At 40.8% G+C, this 20,481-nt stretch overlaps 1 protein-coding gene across 1 annotated transcript in view; it reads right to left on the bottom strand.

The window, feature by feature from the left end:
* Positions 1 to 20,481, bottom strand: part of ABCC3 (ATP binding cassette subfamily C member 3) — a gene marked incomplete at its 3' end in the record, with an annotated part of 47,424 nt that overhangs the window by 23,068 nt on the left and 3,875 nt on the right. The window contains exons 2-8 of the mRNA XM_084298676.1: positions 10,582 to 10,758; positions 9,572 to 9,697; positions 8,566 to 8,703; positions 6,705 to 6,830; positions 5,859 to 5,920; positions 4,537 to 4,668; positions 226 to 444 (exon numbers count right to left, since the gene is read on the bottom strand). Of these exons, the coding sequence (XP_084154802.1) occupies positions 226 to 444; positions 4,537 to 4,668; positions 5,859 to 5,920; positions 6,705 to 6,830; positions 8,566 to 8,703; positions 9,572 to 9,697; positions 10,582 to 10,758 (980 nt within the window). The remainder of the gene's footprint in view (positions 1 to 225; positions 445 to 4,536; positions 4,669 to 5,858; positions 5,921 to 6,704; positions 6,831 to 8,565; positions 8,704 to 9,571; positions 9,698 to 10,581; positions 10,759 to 20,481) is intronic.

Raw genomic sequence — 20,481 nt, 5'->3', positions numbered from 1 at the left:
GATGGGTGATTTATGAATCTTTCATTTCAAAGAAGCTTGTCCAATTTGCAGCCTAGTCCACAATAAAGAACTCCTGTCTCAGGGCATTTCAGGGGGAAGGTGGGGAAACTTACACATGCAGCACTGTGAGGGAAACTAGTTATGCATTTCAAAAATAAATATTGCTTGCCAAAGCCAAGCCTCCATAGAAATTGCACATAGAAACTACTCACACAGTAAACCAACCTTAAGAGCTGAGGGTTGACGAAAGAAAGTAAGTCTTGTATCAGCTTGAAGAAGGAGCCGATTAAGAAGTATGGTCCGAAGGTCCTCAACAAAGCTTTGAGGAAGGAAGGCTTTCTGTTGTGCTTCTTGTCTCTAATCAGAACTTCTGCCTCATCTGGACCATCACCAACATGATTCAGCATGTGGTTAGATTTCTTCCTATATGTCACATCTTCTTTCCTAGGGGAACACATCAATCAATTAGTGACAACTGATGATGAGAACGTCATTGCCCTATGTGTACAGTACTGCAGTGGCATCCAAAAACCTAGCTCCTTTCTTTGCTCTGCTACAGCAGGACTTCTGGCAAGATCTGGACACATTCAGGGATAGGCCCCTCTTGTGTGATGAGTCTTGATTTCCTTTATTTTTCTGCATAACACCCCTCAAAAGGATGAGGTGTACCCCACAAGCCAGAAAGCCAATCACTTGGGGATGAGAATGAGGCCCAAAGGAGTAGGAGATGAATGGCTGACTTCCTTTGGCAGACAACTAAATTGACCTCGAATCTCCAGTTTCTTCTAAAAGGATCCTCTAACAGCTGGTATTTACATGCCACAAATAGGCACCCTCACCTAGTCCTTCTGAGACTATTCTTTATTCTGTCACCAGCTGCACTAAACCTTTACCTTTATCTGGTAGCACAGCTGCTTTCTGAGAAGTCTGAGTCCCTCTGGAGACAGGCACTGAACCTCATGCCAAGCTGCGAGAGGAAGCAGGCACAGCCCACTTCAGAGTTTTGCGTTCCCGGGACTTTTTCAACAGAGTACAAACCATAGTGCAAAACAAAAACCTCCAAAGCTGAGCTATCTCTGAGATCTGGGACACAGATGACCAAGTTCCTTCCAGAAGAGAAACTCTGGATTTAGCTGCCTAAAGTTTACTCAAATGACAAATCAAGCAGTTAAAACTCTGTTAACTCTCTCCAAATGCAAAATAAGCCAATGAAAGCAGGATCTTCTGCAAAGATCTTTGAGAATGACTAAGGAAAAATTCACCCCAAAAGTTTGTGCTGCTCTCCAGGGCTCTGGGCAAGTTTAACAGCGGAACCTCTTGGGTTTAGGTGCCTGACTTCTGTAGCCTATCAATACAGATTGGGTGCTCTGAAAAATTACCTCCTCCTCAAAGAGCAGCCTGGCAGCTTTTCTATCAACATGTCCCAAATTGCTGTGGAGTCTTGAGGGCTACGGGACCTAAAGAATAATTCCATGAACGTCAGCCAGGAAGTTTAAATCCCAAATCCAGGTGGAGCAGAGGAAAGGAAATGTGAGTCAGGGACACATAAGCCTTATAAGAAAGGACAGATGGAAGAGAGACCCTAGTGTTGAGAAAAAAGGCATTTGAAAAATGACTTGCAAGTGAGGTGGGATTTATGATTCTTCATAAAGAGCATGCAGATTTTTTTGGAGCTGGCTGGCTACAGAGGCTGGTAATTCCAACAGCCTACAAGAGTTCAGAATGATCGCTGTGGCTAACAGCCCGCAGGTAGAAACTTGTTCACATCCTTTCAAATGAAGGCATGTGCAAATCCCAATTTCTTTGCAGTACAGTTTGAGGGTGGGGTAGGGGAACCTAAACCAGACAACATTTTTTGTTTTATCGCTTTGTTTTGTTTCAGACAAGAATAAACAGTGTAGTCTTTGTTCTTCCAGATCAAACCTGGAGAGTTTACGAGTAAAGCTTTATTTTCTGACAACCAGGCTGTTACAACGCATTGAAGGAGAAACAGGACTACTTGCCCATGGCTTTGTGCTATTAAAAATGTTTATTACAGTGAGCTAACAGCAATGAAATAGATCTCTTGCAGCAAAAATCCCAAAGGGAGAAAAAACACATCTAGTGTTTACTACGGGTAGCTAGGTGAGGCCAGGATTTCAGCAGTGTGTGGGACTCGTCACACCCAGTTTTTTCTCCAAGCAAAAAGCATGTGCTTGGCTTCCATTATTTACAGCTGGGCAGATAATAAATGCTGATTATCTCATGGGAAACACATAGCTTTCTCAGTGGTAACGACAAGGCACTATATCTTCAATTCATCTACATAAGCAAAGCCTCTAAAATCAGAAGCTAAGTAAAAAGTGAGGTGAAACAGGTTCCAGTGTGCTCTCATCCTTCCAGCACAGCACCAGCTTTCTCAGAAGCAGCAATGCACTTACCAGTAAAGTAAGCAGAGACTTCAGCCATACAGTCAAATGAGCAAAAGCAAAAAGACTACTAGCATGCTTTATTATTATTGTTATTATTATTATCTATAATAATGATTTGAATCCACAGTGATCCGACTTAAATCCAAACTGATCTATTCTGTAACTCATTAGTAGAGAATCAATTATTAGCAATTATTTAACAGTAATTCACAAGGGTGCTTTAAAAGAGCTGTGAAACAATATGCAAAAGGAGTTTTGTAGGTTTAGGTAAAATAGGAATATGATAATCATTACAATGAAATAAGTCTGAAGCTTTAGCTATGCCAGAATTGCAACTGATTAATTTTTTAGAAAGAAGTCATTACCATGTACACTGCAAATATTTTCCATGACACTTTCTACACATGCGGAACTGAAACGGCATTTTAATATCATAAAACCTTACCCAGAGCAGATCTAATCAGCAGAGTTTAAAAAAAAGAAAAGCCTTTCCAATGGCTTCCAAGCAACTACCAATGATGTTATTTGACATGAAGTAATTAAGAATGCCTACTTATAAATGGAGAATAAACAGAGCCACCCAGCTTTCAGAGTTACTTGAAACAGCAATCCAGAGTACAGGGATTTGCTTTGTTTTTGCTCTTTTCTCCACCTCAGGCTCATTAACGTAGTCTCCACAGAATTTTACCTGAGCTTAGTATAAGCCAGAATTTAAGGCTGAATTCATTGCCAACTGGCCCCAGTTTGTATGAATGATTTCCAAAACGCAATGAACCCCATAACAAAACCCCAGACACAGTTTCTGGTTTTCCAGCAAAAGTTTTCCTGGACCCCAGGCACTTCTGTAAAATGGCTGTGCTCTTATTATATGAAAGCCTGTGGGACTAAGATTCATGTCTGGGCAGCAAGAGACCAGAACCCAGACAATGCACGTTATTCCACACCGTAAACGTAGAGACATTAAGTGAACAAAAAACCAAATCAACCAACCAACCAACCAAAGTAAAACCACAACACACACACACACAGCACTAGGGGACAAGCTGCTGGTGTTAGTGCTGGAAATCTTTCAAATTTTAGCTGTGAAGTGGAACTCTCCACATCATATTTAGCCTTGCCAAAAAGCTTATGACTTTCCTAATATTATCACATAAAAGGGTCTTTCCAATTTGGCAAGGATATGCACAGAAAATAACAGAGGAAAGCTTCCATATGGAGAAGAAATCTCCACAATGAAAGGAAATGGAAGGCCAGGCATCCTCCTTATTGACATTTTTCATTTGAAACACACTATTAGCACATCTATTTGTTTGGAGACGTTTTGGACACTAACCAAGGAGTTAGGAACAGAGAAGGAAATACAGTTACACAATAGGTAACTTCTTAAGATTACACTGGGACAGAACATGCAATAAAAAGGATATCCTCTCCAGCATGGATGCAACTATATGCAAGTAATTCTGACCCTCATTCCATTTCCATCAGAGATCATGGGAATTCTGCTGATAACTTCTGAGGCAACAGGAACAGGGTCTCAACTCTTAAAGTAGGCTATTCCTCTCCCTATATACACAATACACTTCACTTGTTGGGACAGTTTCATACTTTTATTGGTAGGAAGTGAAGAATTATTTACTGCTGAGAGCCTTCAGGCTAAAATTAATGTCAGGCCAAACCCTCACGATGGCGATAATCAAGAATTCCTTTTGTTTTATGGTGCCCAGAAGTTGTGTTCTAACATGACTAGGAGGGATGCAATTATAGGGTTAGACATCTACGAGCTCAATAATGAAAGTTATTCATTTTCTCCTATCCAACCAACTCATCCCCTTCTGCTTATACATCTTCAGCCCTTCACCACATGGTAAATGACACTACCTGCCCATGCAGATTTTAAGCACCTCGTTAAAAAAGTGTGTAGGTGGTACAGAAGCCCCAGAGGGCTCTTGCTTGCCTCTGCCTAGACATATTAAAATAAGCCAATTTGACTGTTAATATTAATGAGGAACAGATGGAATAAGAGACAAGTGCCACGTTTACTTGGCTCACTTCCAGGGATGAACAGCTTATTAATGTTGAAGTGACTCAGATCAATCCCCATTCGCAGAACTGTTCGTATACTTACTGTTTACACTCTGCTTTTTCCTTGTCCCATTCTTTACTTAGTTGTTGTACAATACTTTTTGAAGTATCTTCTTCATTCAGTGACCACAAATCCTTATCTTCAAGGGGTCTTTTGTAACCAAGAATTGCCATGCTGCATATATGGAGAAAAACAGTCCAACTCAGTTTGGAAAAAAAAAAAAAAAGCAACTCCTAGCAACAACTCTAGGACTAGTTAGCTAACAAAAGCAAGAAGATACATCTCCACAGAAGAAAAGTGATAATTATGCCTTCATTTCCCTTTCCTCATCTCTATGCTTGCACTTAAGGAGAGGATACAACACAGTTTTCATTACATGTACATTTTTCCTAAAGTGGTATTTTCAATAAAATACAACAAAAGCCAACATTCGAAAGCCTTTGAATGAAACTGTGGTGTTAAATGAAAATACTGAAGATTTAGAAGTAAAAATAACGGAATCTATCTGAATTAACTGTCAGAAGTGAACAAAATGCAAAAGTAAAGCTCACATAAATTAAAGGAAAATCAGATTACTCTCTCCAAATAAATGAAAACTACAACTGTAAGTGAAATTTTGCCAAGGGATAGAAACATCTAGTTGCCATAAATCTCTACAGGAAAGCTGAAAATTCAGAACTCTAGAAATTTAGAAAGATCTCACTCTAAAATGAATTTTACAGGGCTGTTGCCAGGACAATAAAGCTACATGGATGGAAGAGAGAAGATCTCAACACTCTCAACTACTTTGGAAAAAAACAAGTCTTAACATGACCTATGGTAACCATGCCACTTCTTTATCATGGAGTAAAAGAAAACAATCTCATGTCTGGATCTTTAATATCATCCCATATTACAGCAGTATCATCAGTTGGTAATAATCATTTGTATATATAACCCAGCTTCCTCTTGCACAGGAAATGTCCTCATTAAAAAGCATTCACCCATGAACCTGAACAGGAAACAAAATGCATCTCAGCTGGGTGAAAAGTTGCCCCTATCACCTGCAAGTGCAACACAGTCTTACAACTTCTTTCAGGTCACACTCCAGCATGTGGTAAGCACAACCAGACTGCATATCCTATTAGGCATGTCAAAATTGTTACCATACTTTTCAGAAAAGAAGTTTGGGAAGTATGAGCACTCTAAAAGTGGTTTATAAACATGTAAATGGTAAGAGCGCTGACAGTGCTGTGAATGAAAGAGCATCCAACATCAATTACTTGCAGGGACAAAAACCTCCATGTTGGTAACTCTGTACAACACGTATCATAAATAGAGTTTAGGGCTGTCAGCTGTCCAACACGTTGAAAAGAGAGGCTCACCTTGTAAACCACCAAAACGTCAATCTTGAGAGAAAGCCTGAAGTTAACTCTGGAGATGGATTCTATGGTAAAGTTATAGGGGAAAAAAAAAATCAAGATATATACTATTACTTCAACAAGACAACAGCTCACTTTGATCAGTTTTGTTCTATTATACGGTATATTACACGTATGTACCTATGTCCTAAAAGGACATAAAAATTGATTTATTTCATTTCCCATGTCATGCAGAACTCCTTTCAAAAATTGCTTAATATATTGCCTTTAAATCACACTTACATAAAGGGAAACGTCATTCTACAGTTTCTGAAATTTTCATTCAGGAAATGAACTCAGTTTCTCTCTCAGTCTGGCTCAAGAATAAATCTAATTATAGAGACCATTTTATGAAATGGAGAAGAAATTTAACCTGTGACACCACTGATACCTTCTGTTATTAATGTTTTTCCATATCTATTCTCAACACATATAAAATTGGTTTATTGGGTCAACCCTGAGAGACTTCAGCTAAATGAATGTTAAGCAGGTAGAAAACCATCTTCATAAAAATCACCCTTGGAATAATTAATACTACACTTTAGTTGTCATAAACGAAATTTATGAAGCAGCAAGTAAGAGAGTTGTTTTCACCACACAGGTTTCAGTCATTAACAATGAGATTTGAAGCCTTTTTCCATTACGCGTTACTAGTACTCTCCATACCTATTGCTTCTTAAGGGGGTCACCAAGTACAGCTGGAATCTCAATGACAATCCAAAGCTTTTTTCAGTTACAAGTATTTTCACTAGGACTCTCAAAACATTATATAGTCTGTAAAGTATAAGTAATGCAAATAAAAATACTTACAGGGTCTGTATTAACAGGGGAAAAAAATGGAGGCTTTTCTTTAAAACATGAAAGAATCAACTCAATGATTATCAAAGCAAAGTAGATGTAAAATGTGGCAAACCTGAACCTTTCATTTACATGGCCCTAAAGGGAAAAAGAAACACAGTAAATGGTTGTTATTATTGTATTTCCACCCACAACACACATAGACACACTGTCTGTTTCAGCTTCTTTTGGCAATTCCTTTCTTCCCCTACAGTTGAATACTGTGAAGTAGCTGCTAGCAGGAATTATCTTACAAAAGTATGCACATACTCTGTAAAGTGCCTAAGAAAATGCTTATCTCCAAGCTTTTCATTAAATTCTGTCAACTTCAAAGTGCTTATGCATCTTCACTGCATGCAGACACCCTCTGGAATCGGGACTACATGACATCCTTTTAAATTACCTCCAGGGGTTCTTGCCAGATCATGTCGTAAGCATAGAAATTGTCAACCCGGATCAGAGAACATACATTTTCTTTAGTATCTTCTCTCTGACAAGCAATCAATGTCAAATGCTTTCAGAAGAAGCTACAAGAAAAAGCACTGCATTGTATAACAACAGTTCCATCTGCTCTAGAGATATTTCCTTTCCCACTCATTTGAGTATGCAGTTGACTTAAAACTTCTTGCTATGAGTGCATGTCCCTTACACGGTTCTTTCATAACCCAGTGTCATTGTGAATGCTCTCATTGTTCACTTAAAACTTTTAGTCCTTAAGTGTAAGAGAAAGAATATTTATTTGGTCCTCGGCAGTTGCAAGAACAAGAGGGATATTACCCACAGATGTTCTAAGGCTCTGCACAGAGAATTTTAAGATGATTAAGGATTCAATCATTTATAGTCCAATATTTGTACTTATTCACCAGTACCACAATTTTAAAATTGACTTTAAGTAGTGTACAAGAGGGTCTCACCGTGATTGAGGCTACCCTCTGAAAAAGCTCTACACAGATTGTCATTTAAGGTTTGATTCAGTTTCTACTGGAATATTTACAACAGTCTGACACAGCAAGATCCTTGGTAAAAGGATAACACTGCTAGTAGTTTAGAAAAAAAAAAAAGTATAAAAAATCACCAAACAGAATCAACACTGATTTCACAGAGGAGAAGCAATCACCTTAATGTTTTCCAAATACTTCCTTTCATTCCTAGTCTTTGATGATCTAATCACTGAAACAATCTGCTTTGCCCTACTTAGTGAAATTTGTTTCTGTGAAAAACAACTTTCTTACTGTGGGAGAACCTGCTATGCTTTCAAATGGGAATCATAACAGCCCAGGATTCTTTTCTCTCCCTCCAACTTTCTGGTCTCTATTTACAGCCACAGTTGGAGTCAAAATGCTGTCCTCACCACATTGGGCACTGACAAAAAGAAAGCCTCTGGAGTTGTATAATACGGTCAAGCTGCCGGAACAACAAAGGAAGGAACATTATTTATTAAAACTCATTATCTTCGATCACTGCCCATTCCTATTGAAGCATGGCAGGGAGCTTGAAAAGAGAAAGGGAAGGGGAGGAAAACAAATAAATAGTGAGAGCCTGTTCATGCGTGTGTGTGTGTGTGTGTGTGTATGTCAGAGTATTGGTACAGCCCTCAGATGTCTATCAGGTTTCCAGTATAGCCTTGGGCTAAGCAAAATCTTTGTGACATTGCAGGAGAAACCCCAGTTCCCTTCAAGTTAGACCAGTCTGAGTCAAGACAACGGAACCAAATTTCTCTTTCTGGCAAAAGCCAGCTTCAGGTCTGACTCCAAACTTGGTGATTCATTCCCTTCACAGAGATGTTAATGCTACATTTCCTGTTCTCCAAGTGCTAACAAGGATGGCATGTTACCTGTGCTGTTGTAGTCATGATCTTAGACCGGAGAGGCCCCACGGCGCAGAGCACAGACAAAAACCAGAAGATAATGAGCACCCCAGAGGACTGAACTCCTCTCAGTCTTTCATATTGAATAAGCAATGTAGCTAACAGCTGTGAAAAGTAAGTACAGGAACATGTGAACACAATCCCATCCCACTGCTCCCCTTATTCACACTCTCATTGGCAGCAGAACCACTTTGAAAAAAGGCCCCATCATCATTTTACAGAAGTCAATGATAAAACTTCCTCTGTCTAAGGGAAGCCTTGAATAACTTTATGAAATAATTTGTTTTTATCACTTTCAGAGCCTCTGCTACATAATCCAATTTTTAAACCAGACGTTGTACCTAGGGCCACACGCAATTACACTTTAGCTATAAATATATTAAACAAATTTAAGACCTGTCATTTCTCCTGTCCAGATGGACAACCATGACTCGTCTAGAAAACAGCATTAAAAATAAATTAAGCTTACCAAGGGAATTAAAAACTTAATGGGCAAATTTTACAGCTTTATTTTTCACACAACGGCCCCAAGCCTGTTTGTTATCTTAGGTAAAGCAAATTTGGTTTCTGTTTGATGGAGGAACAACCAACAGATAAAATAATCTGACAAAGTCCAGTACCATACTGAACAATGCACAAGCCGAGCTCTATCATATCTCCCCGTTTAGGCAAAGTCATACCCAAATTCTCTCCACACCTGGATCACAAGCCTGGAGAAATAGATGAGAGCAAGGTGGGAGAACAATCTCTCTATTATAAAGATTTCAATTTACATAGGTAAGTCTGCATGAGAGAGATGTCTGTAACTCTGGTCTTTTCAGTTGGCAAAATTTGTTTCACTAATCCAAATCCTAATCATTCAGTTAAGAGAGCACAGGGTTAGACAATAAATGTAAAGGAACCCCTTTCCTCCTTCATGCATGTAAGTAACAGTATTCTTACTAGTCCCAATTAACAGAAAACAGCTACGAACCATAGTGATGCCAACAATCAAGGGAGTCACAAAATAGACTGGTGGTGGCGTTCTGCTTTGCAGGAGCTCATGGAAAGAGTAGAAGAGATCTGCCCAGCTCACGCACCACAGCAGGACACCGAACAGCTGAAAGTAGTCAAACAGAAACTGCATTTGGTAAATTCGTCTTCAAGGGCAATCACATGGCTAGCAAAACCATTACGATTCAAAGATTCCCATCGAGACAGAAAAACAAAACACTGCTACAGTGACCAGCTGCATTTAGCCTAATGGAACTGTCCCGCTGCAATCAAACCAAGGATCCAGTCTCAACTGTTTTGCAAGGGATGTGCAAATAACTAGGAGAAAGATTAATGTATTTACCTGTTGGGTTTTTTCTTTTTTCCTCCCCTCCCATACTAGTCAGTTTTAATTAGAAACACAGGCAGCATGTAGATTAAAGGCAGACACGCTCTGAAGCAGATGCCTGGAATTTTTCTCCAGGATAACCCAATTCTCTCATGGTCCATGGGAAGTGACTTGCTTGCTTTCCTTAGACCTAGCCATTTATAAACCAGAGGAACTGTTGACATCAGCCATCTCTTAGGCACAAGACGCAGACAAGTCACATAGCTGTTAAGTGGGTAGAGTGGCTTGAAAAAACACTTTCCTGTGCTTATTTTCACAATGAGATGAAGTTTTCGCTACAGTTACCTTTAAGTCTTTGTTTTGCAGCTTTAACTGGTGTTGGCTCACCAGTGGTGAGCTCTTTAAGTGGTGTTGCTCTTTTCTGCAGAATAATAAACTCCTCACTCCACACAGAAAGGTGTGCTCGCAGGATTTCCCAACAGATGAGCTATCCTTTCGTATGCCTCCTCAGAAATCTGTACGTGTTTCCTATAAGCAAGTTCCCCCATAAACCAGAAAGAATTTTGTTTAAACCCCACCTGCAGTGTTTGCTTTGACACAGAATTAATGCTCATGAACTACAAACTGCAGGTTACTTGCAGAACAATGCAAAGACATCTTACCGTCTTGAACCTGCTCAACACGGAAAGCACGATGTACCCTCTTTTAGAGTGCTTTAGGTAGAGAAGATAAAAGGGTAATGCAGTCCACAGATAAATGCTAGGAATCCATGCTAGGATGGTATTCTGGAAACACGGCGTCAAGTCTGGATTATCAGTGTGTATCGAAAGATTTGAATCCTGGAGAAAAAAAAATGAGACAGTTATTAACAGAGAGGCAGAAGCACTGCCAACTGGAACATCTGCTTGAGGAAGTTGTATCCAGATTCTGCTGGAGTTAGCAAATGGCCTTAGTAAAAGCTATTCCAACAGCTTGTGGTTAATCTGCTATAGTAAAAGGCCTAAATACAGTTATAAATACTGGCAGAAGCTTAAAAAAAAAGAGAGAGAGAGACTTCTGCCCTCCATCTCAGAGCAGCACACACATTCTATAGCATACAATTCCATCGTTTGTCTCTTTGTTAAGGCTTAGTTACAGGTGATGATATTACAACATTGCTCAGACATTCCCAGCCTGGACTTTGCAGGTGCTAAAGCAGAGTTTTCTCTCAAGGCAAAACCCTAGACTTCGGAACTCATCCAGCAAGAATGTCCAGCATTGGAGAAAACAACCAGATTTAGATCAACAGTATGCCTATCTAGAAAAAAAAAAAAAAAAAGCATTTGACTAAAATCTCATCATTCGTGCTCATATACCTCTAACAATTATTACTTCCTTGTTCTAAACAAAGGTGGCAGGAATGTATTTTACATGCAAGTAGGAATATGGTTTTCTTGACAACATTGCAAGAAATGCTTTCCATCAGTGACCTAGTGCACCATAAATCTCATGCAATTTTTAACTAAGAATTTGAATGCACCACACACAAACGCACAGCTATAAAAGTTCAAACTAAAATAGAAATTTCAGTGTAGTTAAGGGGAGCCTTTTTTTAATCAAATCTACTGGAAATTCACAACTTGCAATTTGCCATCTGACATGTCATCTCCAATGTGGTAGATAATTACTTACTTGCAGGAAATGTAAAATTACTTTCTTGTATCAGTAACAAGCAGATGACAAAACCAAGGCATACTTGAACCACAGATATCTTATCTTTGTGCTAGAATCACTTACTTGTACCTAATTATTTTGGGGTATGAGCTCTCGGTAGAAGCATGTTTCAGTTAAGCCATGCTTCTTCTCCCCACCCCGTACAAACGAAGGGCTGACTATGTCTGAATGTAAATTCTGAAGAAGAATTTCTGAGCCTGCTTTTGTTTACCAGTCCCAAAGAGATGAAATGCTGAAAACAATGGCTAATATTAGAAGTGAAGAGCCACAGTGTGCTTACAGCCCTTGGATCTTGGCAATGATCTGTCAGAAGGGCCATGCATCACTGCATCCATCCACTTAACACACTTAAGAGGAGCTCCTAAGTACAATGAAACTACAAAAGTCTTGGCAGGTTGCAGGACGGTTTGGCTGAACTCTAACAGTTTTGTCACTCAGTACTTCAGTTTTGGCAGCACTGAAAGATGGATGGCAGAGACCTCTGGAAGCGACAGAGGGTGGCACAAATCCCTTGGCTGTGCATCCCAACTGCACCCTTTAGTGCCATGTGGTCACTATCTCTCCAGCCGAGAAATGGCTCCTTTGAAGGCATACAAGCACCCAGTGTGGGCCTGGGGAATAAAAACATTTCGATTTCCCTAAACGGGTTTGTCCAGACCTAGGGGAAACCGTTCTTGAATCAACAACGCAGAGGCAATTACACTGCAATTCAAATACAAGATCAAAACCAAACAAAACTCCAGCCTCATATTCAAACTATTTCTGTGCTTTCCTCCAGTGAGGCGGTCTCTAAAAGGAAGATGACATTTAAAGAGGACCCACTTTTGGCTCATCATCAAAACACTGAATGTGACAAGCCCCCCTAGCAGCTCCCCTGCCTGGGGCAGGAGATGCCCTCAGGAAGTTTGGAGCTGAAGGGCTCTTCAGTTCTAAAGCTGGTACTTATCTACCATTTATTCAATAAAATGCTCACTTCCTCTTTAAATTAAATGTGGTTTTGCAGTGTCTTGAGCATGTTCGCATTCCTGCTCTTTTTGCTTGAAAAAAATCCTGGGAAAATTAAAACTGAAGAACAGCAATAACTGGGCACAGAATAAAACAAGGATTCTATTTACAGGAACATTTGTAGAAAAAAAAAAATTAAAAAGCACACTTAATTTAAACCTTTCCTATAAGACCAGGACGCCCAGAAATGGCTTTCTGTCTGACAGCCACCTAGAAGCTGCCCCAGATGTCCATTAACTTCAGACTGAACACAAGCTGACTATTGTATCCAAGACACAGACTGTATGGCTGCCAAGCCATTTAAAGGTTTTCATTAACTCTTATTTCAACTAGGCAAAAGACTTTGAGCATATAAATACAGCTGGCCACAAAACAAAAATTATGTCCTAGAAAAACATCTAAGATTTTGAAATTCAGCTGAATTATCCCTAAGAATGAAAGTGGAACCTTTCCAATATCATGTGAATGTACAACCAGCACCCACTCCACGACCAACAGGAGCCTCCTGCTTCAGCGCTTGCATGGCACTTGGGAAAGGGAGGTATGGACCGAAGGAGAAACCTGCAACCAAGGTGGCAGACCTGACTACCTGCTCTTTTGGTAATGCTTTCCCGGGTCCAGTTCCACCCTGAACCTGATCAGTGAGCTTTCCTGGAAGAGATCTGTTTCTGTAAAAAGATCCTCTTTCAATGCATTGGTGTTTTCTGACAGCAGACTCTTTCCATTCTTGCACACAGTAAGAGGGTTTTTGTCAGAAGTCAGTACCTAAAACATTTCAGAAGTGTAATTCCACACCAATTACCTCCTTCCCCTAAAACTCTTGCTAAGACTGGACTGTAGTGAACAATAGTGCCATACCTTTCACCATGATGTGAATAATTATTTGATTTTTTCTTTAATTTTTTCTTTAATCTGGGAATCCAAAAGATGCATTTCTTACCAGGCTGCATCTATTTATATACGGAGCTGACGGTTCCACTCTGTGCTATAAATCACCACATGGAAAGTGTATATCCCAACATCCACTCCAACCCTAAGCAGCTCATTTTTTGTCAGAATACGACACTAAGGCTCAAGACAATCTATCCCAACCAAGCCAACGTTGTTAAATATTGCTAAATACCCTTTAAATCAGCAACCAAGTCATGGAACTCCACCCCTCAGAACAAACACAAGAAGCAAGGGCTGGAGGGGACCAGATCTGACGCCTACCTTTAAGGCTCCTGCTTTAACCTGGCTTTACCTTTTCTTGTTCTGAACTCTGTCCTGGTAAGAAAGGCAAACCAAATGCTGCCTGCATCCCATTCTGACTGAGAATAAAAATGCCCACCTTGGGCTGTCTGGGTTTGAGGTCTTTGAGCCAGCTGCTGAAAGGTCCAACATGCAGAAGTTGGCTAGCACACACATTCCTCAGCTCACAGCTCTGTGCTGTCCCCAGAGCTGCTCACCTCCCTGCGTGCATCACAGCTCTGCCTCAGGGCCCGTTCAGGGAAAACCCACTGGAAACACTTCAAGCAGCTCCACGACACGGGGCTGGGGTGACACAGGGCGAGGGTGAGCCAAGAACCAGCACTTCACATGAGGCACATGCAGGGAAACACCACTTCCTCTGAAAAGTCATCCCAGAGGAACCATAACAGCTCGCGTTTCCACCACAGCTAACTACCAGCAGCCAGCTTCCCCACAGGCAACACAATCTTCAGGGCAACAACCTGTGACTCCCACGTGGCTCCTCAACACTACTAAAGAGCTCAGTGGCAACTGTCTGTACGCAGCATTCCCTTGGATGCAGTACCATGGATCCGGGTGGAGGTTCTGCTGGTGGGACAAGCATTACAGAAATCCCAACCTGCTGCACTGAACTGCCTGGAGACACAGCTTGCTTAACCCTGTAACGATACTTGAATGTAACAGCAACATCCATGGGAAAAAGATCAGAGGTGCTCGTTACAGCTTCACAGCACACAAGGGGTCTCCTGGAGAGTAAAACTTACAGATCAGTGGGGTTTCCTGCTGGCCAGCTACAAATGTCATGGACGTTGCCCCTTGCAGCATCTTTCCATCATACCCGCCTTCCAGTCACAATCTTTGGATAAACATGACCCTCTGTGCAGCAGGGCTCACATTTAGATGATCAGTTTTAAGTACACGGTCTTGGTTTACAGGACGATGTTCAATAAGGAAAGCCCTGAGCAACATTAAATCTGTTCTAATACTTAATATTTTCTATTACACTTTCCCCTCTGGAAAAGAATACTGCTATTGAAAAGGCCATTTTTAAAACTGGTAATGGCCATAAGGGAAACAACTGTACAGAGCAATGTATCTTGGGCTTCTTGCACATCACCCCTTATAGCTTTCAAAGAAACAGAGGAACAAACAGAGCCTAAAGCTGCACTGAAAAACAAGCAGCGAAATTCCTGTCTCTCCCTTTCCCAAGCCCCAATGATGGTATTAACAGAGCATGCTGAGAAAGACCAGTTACGGTTCTGGTCTTGGTTTTAAGTTTAAACCAACTCCTAGTCTACCACTGAAGTTTAAAATAAAAGTGCCTTACACTGGCTTGACCCAGCAAACAGCTGATGCTGCAATAATGCTCCTCATACAGCCTGCAAAGGAAAGCTTCCAAACCCTAGGGAAGACTTATCTTTCGTAAACTCAAGCAGTTATCTTCACTGAATGGATAAATTAATACGTGTTTCTCCCTAAGAATACTACAGAGCACAAAGAATTGCAAAAGTGGCAGGAAACACATATTCATTCTTTATCTGCTGGGAATGTGAAGGCCACTGCGCTGATGTCATTCACACTGTCCCAAGGTTAATATGTGCTGTACCATTGATTCTCTGCTGGTTATCACCAGTCAGTAGGCTATTTAAGATTAAAAATCAGATTAAAAAAAAAAAAAAAGCTGGCTGCAAAGATACACAGGAAAAGGGAAGTGAATAACTGAAAGTAACAACTCTTCCCTGCAGCAAATGAACATGGAAATAGCTTCTCTTGTAGAAGAGACTGACAGTCAGGACTTCAATGCAGAAAAGACTTCTTACCCTCTTGCCCCTAGATTTATTAAGTATCCTGCCAGTGAGTTTCACTTGCACAGCCTGGCAAAAAAATAATTATGGTTTGCTCTTAGCTCTATCGCACGGCATCCTCCCAAACACAAGGACTGCTCTGCAGTTACAGCTCTGAACCACAACACCAAAAAATATCTGGGCTCAGTCTTAGCTACAGCACAGGCTTCATCTCAGCCCGTGTCTCACCTCCCTCTTCTAGCTGCTGTCCATCCCCTCTGCTTGTTCCCCGCTGGTGAACTCTTCAGGGCAAACTCTAGTAATCGTCTGGGAGCACAATTGCAAACAAGCTCTCTGCTCTACTTCTCCAGAAGGCTGCCAGTTTCAAATGGCCTTTTCAGAGCAAGATCATTCATCTGCATTTCCAAAGGCAGTTTCACCCTTGTGCAGAGAAAGAGTAACACGCTTCATTAATCCACAGTGACTGCTGCACAACTCAATTCCCTTATGTGATTACACAAACAACTCCCCCACCCCTTTAAAACAGGGCAAAAGACAATGACATTCTCCACTGCAACACCAGAGCAACACTTCTTGGAAAGAAGATGGGGCTGAAAGTACATGTTTAATAGTATGGCAAGAACCAGAGTGGTTTTTTGTTTACAAAACACACCGCAACACTTATCTACATTAGTGAAGGACAGCATGTGGGACACTGAACTCTCTTTTCCAATGGTAAATTTAGTGGTTTATTTTAAGAGATCAAATAACCTTGCACAAGATTATAGCCTGTACAAGGTAGCTTATGGTTGTGGACTGAACATCCAAAAATCAAGGTAGGCCACAGAGGTGGTGGCCTGAGGTGACAGTCACTGGGGGAGACCAAGTCCTGAGGGAATTAAACCCAGCAGCAGGCTGGAGGGCAAGGCCACACTGGCTGCTAACGAGCTTTAATGCCAAAATGAAGCCTGGCTTATCGCTCCCAGAATTGCCCTAGGCTCACCTAACACAGACGAGCACTCGCACTTTACCTACCTTCTGGGATTAATCTGCATGAACTATACCCATCTCTCACTCTGCAGACCTACTTATTTCAGTCATTTTTATTCAGAAAAAGAGCAAATGCCACAGTCTTGCCCGAAACCATGACAGTAGTTTCAGTGAGAAAAACCTGGCAAAGCACCGCTACGGGTGTCACCATCAGGAAATGAATGCTCTCCCTCAACTACTCTCTCCCCTTCTTCATAAAGGGAAGGCTGGCCTTCGGTGTTGTGAAGTCAAAAAATTCAGAGATAAAGAAAAGATGGAATCAGGTGACTACAGAAAAGGAATATGCTAATCACAGAATAAGATCCTGGTACGTTGTCTTACCCCAAACAAATTGAACGCAAAGTTTCTATCCAACACCAGCTGAGCAATGAGAACGTAAAGCTTAAAACTTGATTTTCAACATCTAGAAAACCTGTATTTCTAAACTAATCATGTTTAACTATGATCTATACAAACATCCTACAACTGAACCTGCCCAGGAAGCGCTGATATGAAGAGGAGTGCCATCATTAAAGAATTTCTGTAGGCCAGCAACAGCCCAATTGCAAAATGCTTACAGTAACGACACACCAAATACCCAAACAAGGCAGAACTTGCACACTTTGCCACAAAGAGGCTTAGACACAGAAAGTTATTATTTATTTTTTTTTTAGGTCACCAACATTTAAGAGTTACCAACTCTGTAGTGGGACAAGAGAAAAAAAAAAGGGGGGGAAAAAGAAGCAGACAATATAGTGTTGCTACATATGAAGATTGCTAATGGCTACAATTTTCCATTCAACAGAACTTCTGATAGTAAACTAGTTCCCTGGAGAACATATCTTGCTTTTTCAAAGGAAATAAAAAATAAAAGCCTAAAGTTTCTTTTTTTCCTTTTTTTTTTTTTTTTAATTTTTATTTTTAATGCTTTTTGTTCCACTGCCTGCTCTCACCTCCCATGTCAGTAATAGAAAGATGATATGCAGAATGCAGGGATTTTTTCCCTTTGATTTTCCCATGTTTCCAAATATACATAATAGCAAAGAGAAATGAAAGAGGAAGAAAACTGTGTGTAAGGGGAGGAGGAGATTCTAGAAAACATGTAATTCAGCTGGGGGAAAAGGAAGAAATGAGGATTATACATTTTTAATTGCATAAACATCAAATGTATTTCTGTATTCTGAGAAATTTTGGAAAAGAAAAATAAGTCACTATTTGTGGAACCAAATGACTTTGAAATTCAGGACAACTCTCGTGAAACATTTTTTCTCCTCCCTCTTCCCTCATTCCTTACCGTGGTCTGATTCAGAGCTTTATGACACCAACACGTGGTATTACTGCAAAGGATCTAAGTTCTACTGCATTGACTTTGCCCCTCACGCTGCCGTCACGTTAGCACAGGGACGAGGTGCCAGCTCACACAGGCCCAAGACAGAAGCAAGGCTGTTGGTTGTGTAAAAGCATAAATGCGTTCCTCTGGCTGCTTGCCTGCTATGCTGTCCTTCAGCTCTGCCAAATAACGTGTGACTGGATAATGGCCCATCATATTCGCGGCAGTATCAGGAGACAAATGGAGCATTAGCTCACTGGAAAAATCAAAGATCCCATTTAATAGGTTTCTCAAAGGAATTTTTTTTTAAATTAAATTTTAAACAATAAGAGCCTCTTCATTTTAATATATTACAGATTTACGTGCGCAGAAAGGAAAGGGCTATATCTCCAGTAGCATAGCTCCATTTTAAGGAGCTCCTCAAGTATGCCACGTTTTATTTCAAACATTTTTTCTCAGGAGGCAAACTTTATCGAATTCCTAAGTCCCAGCCACTTCAGCTTGTACGTACTGACTGTGTCACTTAAACTAAAAAGTCAGAGCTGTGACCAGGGAGAAACAGCTGTGTCAGAAGCTGATGAACATATCTGACCTTGGGATTTGCTACAGATAGTCTCCTTCTGGGGCTTTAATTCACAGTCAAAGCAAGGGGGGACCTTGCCTCCCTACAACAGGATCCCAGTTCCATACCTGCTCCACCTTGAGGCACCCTCAAGCTTTACTGTGCCACCCCCAAAACCCCACGGAAGGGAAGGACAAGAGGGGCTTTGGGACCAAAATGCCTTCTGGAAGCATCTCCCACAAAGCAGCATGCAGCTGGGCACTAAGGACTGCCCTGATTTTTTGCCCTGTCAGCATGCTGGCTTGAAGGAAATTGCAATCGCCGATTCCCTTTAAAAACATGAGCAATCGCATTCACATATTCCAGTGAAACAAATGTCATTTTTATGAGCTTCATTAATTGGCAACTGCCACTGAGGGACTCCACAAATCCTCGATATTGGCAGCTTTCACTGGCACTAAGTTTTGCTCACAAGTTTCAAATCCAGACTTTGTCTCTCCCAGACAGATTCCAATACAGTCTATTACTGTTCATGCACAGATGAATGGTAACAGGTCCCTGCTAATGCTCCAGATCTAATAACAAATATTTATACTTCTCTTGACATTGCAGAATCTGATGCCCATATCCTTTATTAACAGCTTCCATTCAAGTCAGTTCGAGAATGTTAATTATTAAGGATTTAAACATGAGTACTCAATTGCTTTTAAGTTCAGGATGTTACCAACACAGCCACCCTTTGCGAGAGAATAACTTCCCAGACCTGACGTCTGAAGAGACCACTCAAGCCACCTACTTTGATCGCCGACCTAACACGAGACAGAACACAGACGCCCGACACGATAGTTTGTGGAGAGATTTATGTAATTGGGAGCCTGTTATCTGAAAGTGAATGCAGTTAACAAAGATTATGTGCAGGTCTGTGTCATTTTAAAGGATCTATAAACACTGAACTTTCTGTGTTTATTATAGCGTGGCAGAAGGGGAAGCTGATGTATACAGAACAGCCAGTCCAGATGATGCCACCCTACTGCTGAATCCCTCCTCTGCAATGACCTGCTACCATCTTTCGCTTCATTCTTCCTCTGCTGGAACTAGCTGAGCTGAAACAGCAACAGAATAATTGAAATGTTAGGTGTTAGGTTTTATTATTAATTTAGGGCCAGATAACATAAGCTTTTTTGTTTTAATAAACTTGTACACGTGTTACGAGCACGTTGTTTGTCATCTCACTTGCAAGATGTATTTTCCCCTCCTACACCTATTCTAAGTCATCTTGAATTGAAAACAGAAACGTAAGCATGATACATGAGGAAGCAAGAAGAGAAATTATGCAGAGGGGAAAAGAGTGGCACTGTGAACTAACAGGGCAGGAAGCTGCATTTCCAGGGAACAGCATGACATTTAGTCCAAACCCAACCAAATTTCACACAATGATTCAAAGTGAAGGACTATCTGCAAACATAAAGGTTAATGGGGTGCTTGTGTTCGGATATATGAGACTCTCTCAAAGACAAGTCTGAGGTATTGTTTACTTCTGAGAGTTGCTGCAACTTCCTGGTGAATTACTCAATAGCCTCTGGATGCGCAATGAGACAGCACTCCACGTGGGACAGAAAAAAAAGGAAAAAACAGATGTCAGGATACCAAGACACAAGTAGCTGAGAAATCCAAGCTTTATAGGCTAAGCAAGATCAAAAGAAACAAGCCCAGATCTCACCAACAACTGACTAGAAGCCGTGGTCTCTCACATGAGGTACGTTGTCACTTGTCCTTTTTGTGCTGAAAAAAAATAAGAAAAGAGAAGCTCCTCCTCATGCCTATGCACAGACTGTTTGTAGGTTACAGTGTTAATGCAACCCATTATCCCAACAGTACCCGATACTGCAGAGATGAAGTGGTTTATCCC

This window comes from Netta rufina, assembly GCF_964035555.1.
Source record: "Netta rufina genome assembly, chromosome: 19".
Taxonomy (NCBI): Eukaryota; Metazoa; Chordata; class Aves; order Anseriformes; family Anatidae; genus Netta; species Netta rufina.
The sequence above is the reverse complement of the archived record's forward strand: the minus strand, read 5'-3'. Positions and strand labels throughout refer to the sequence as shown.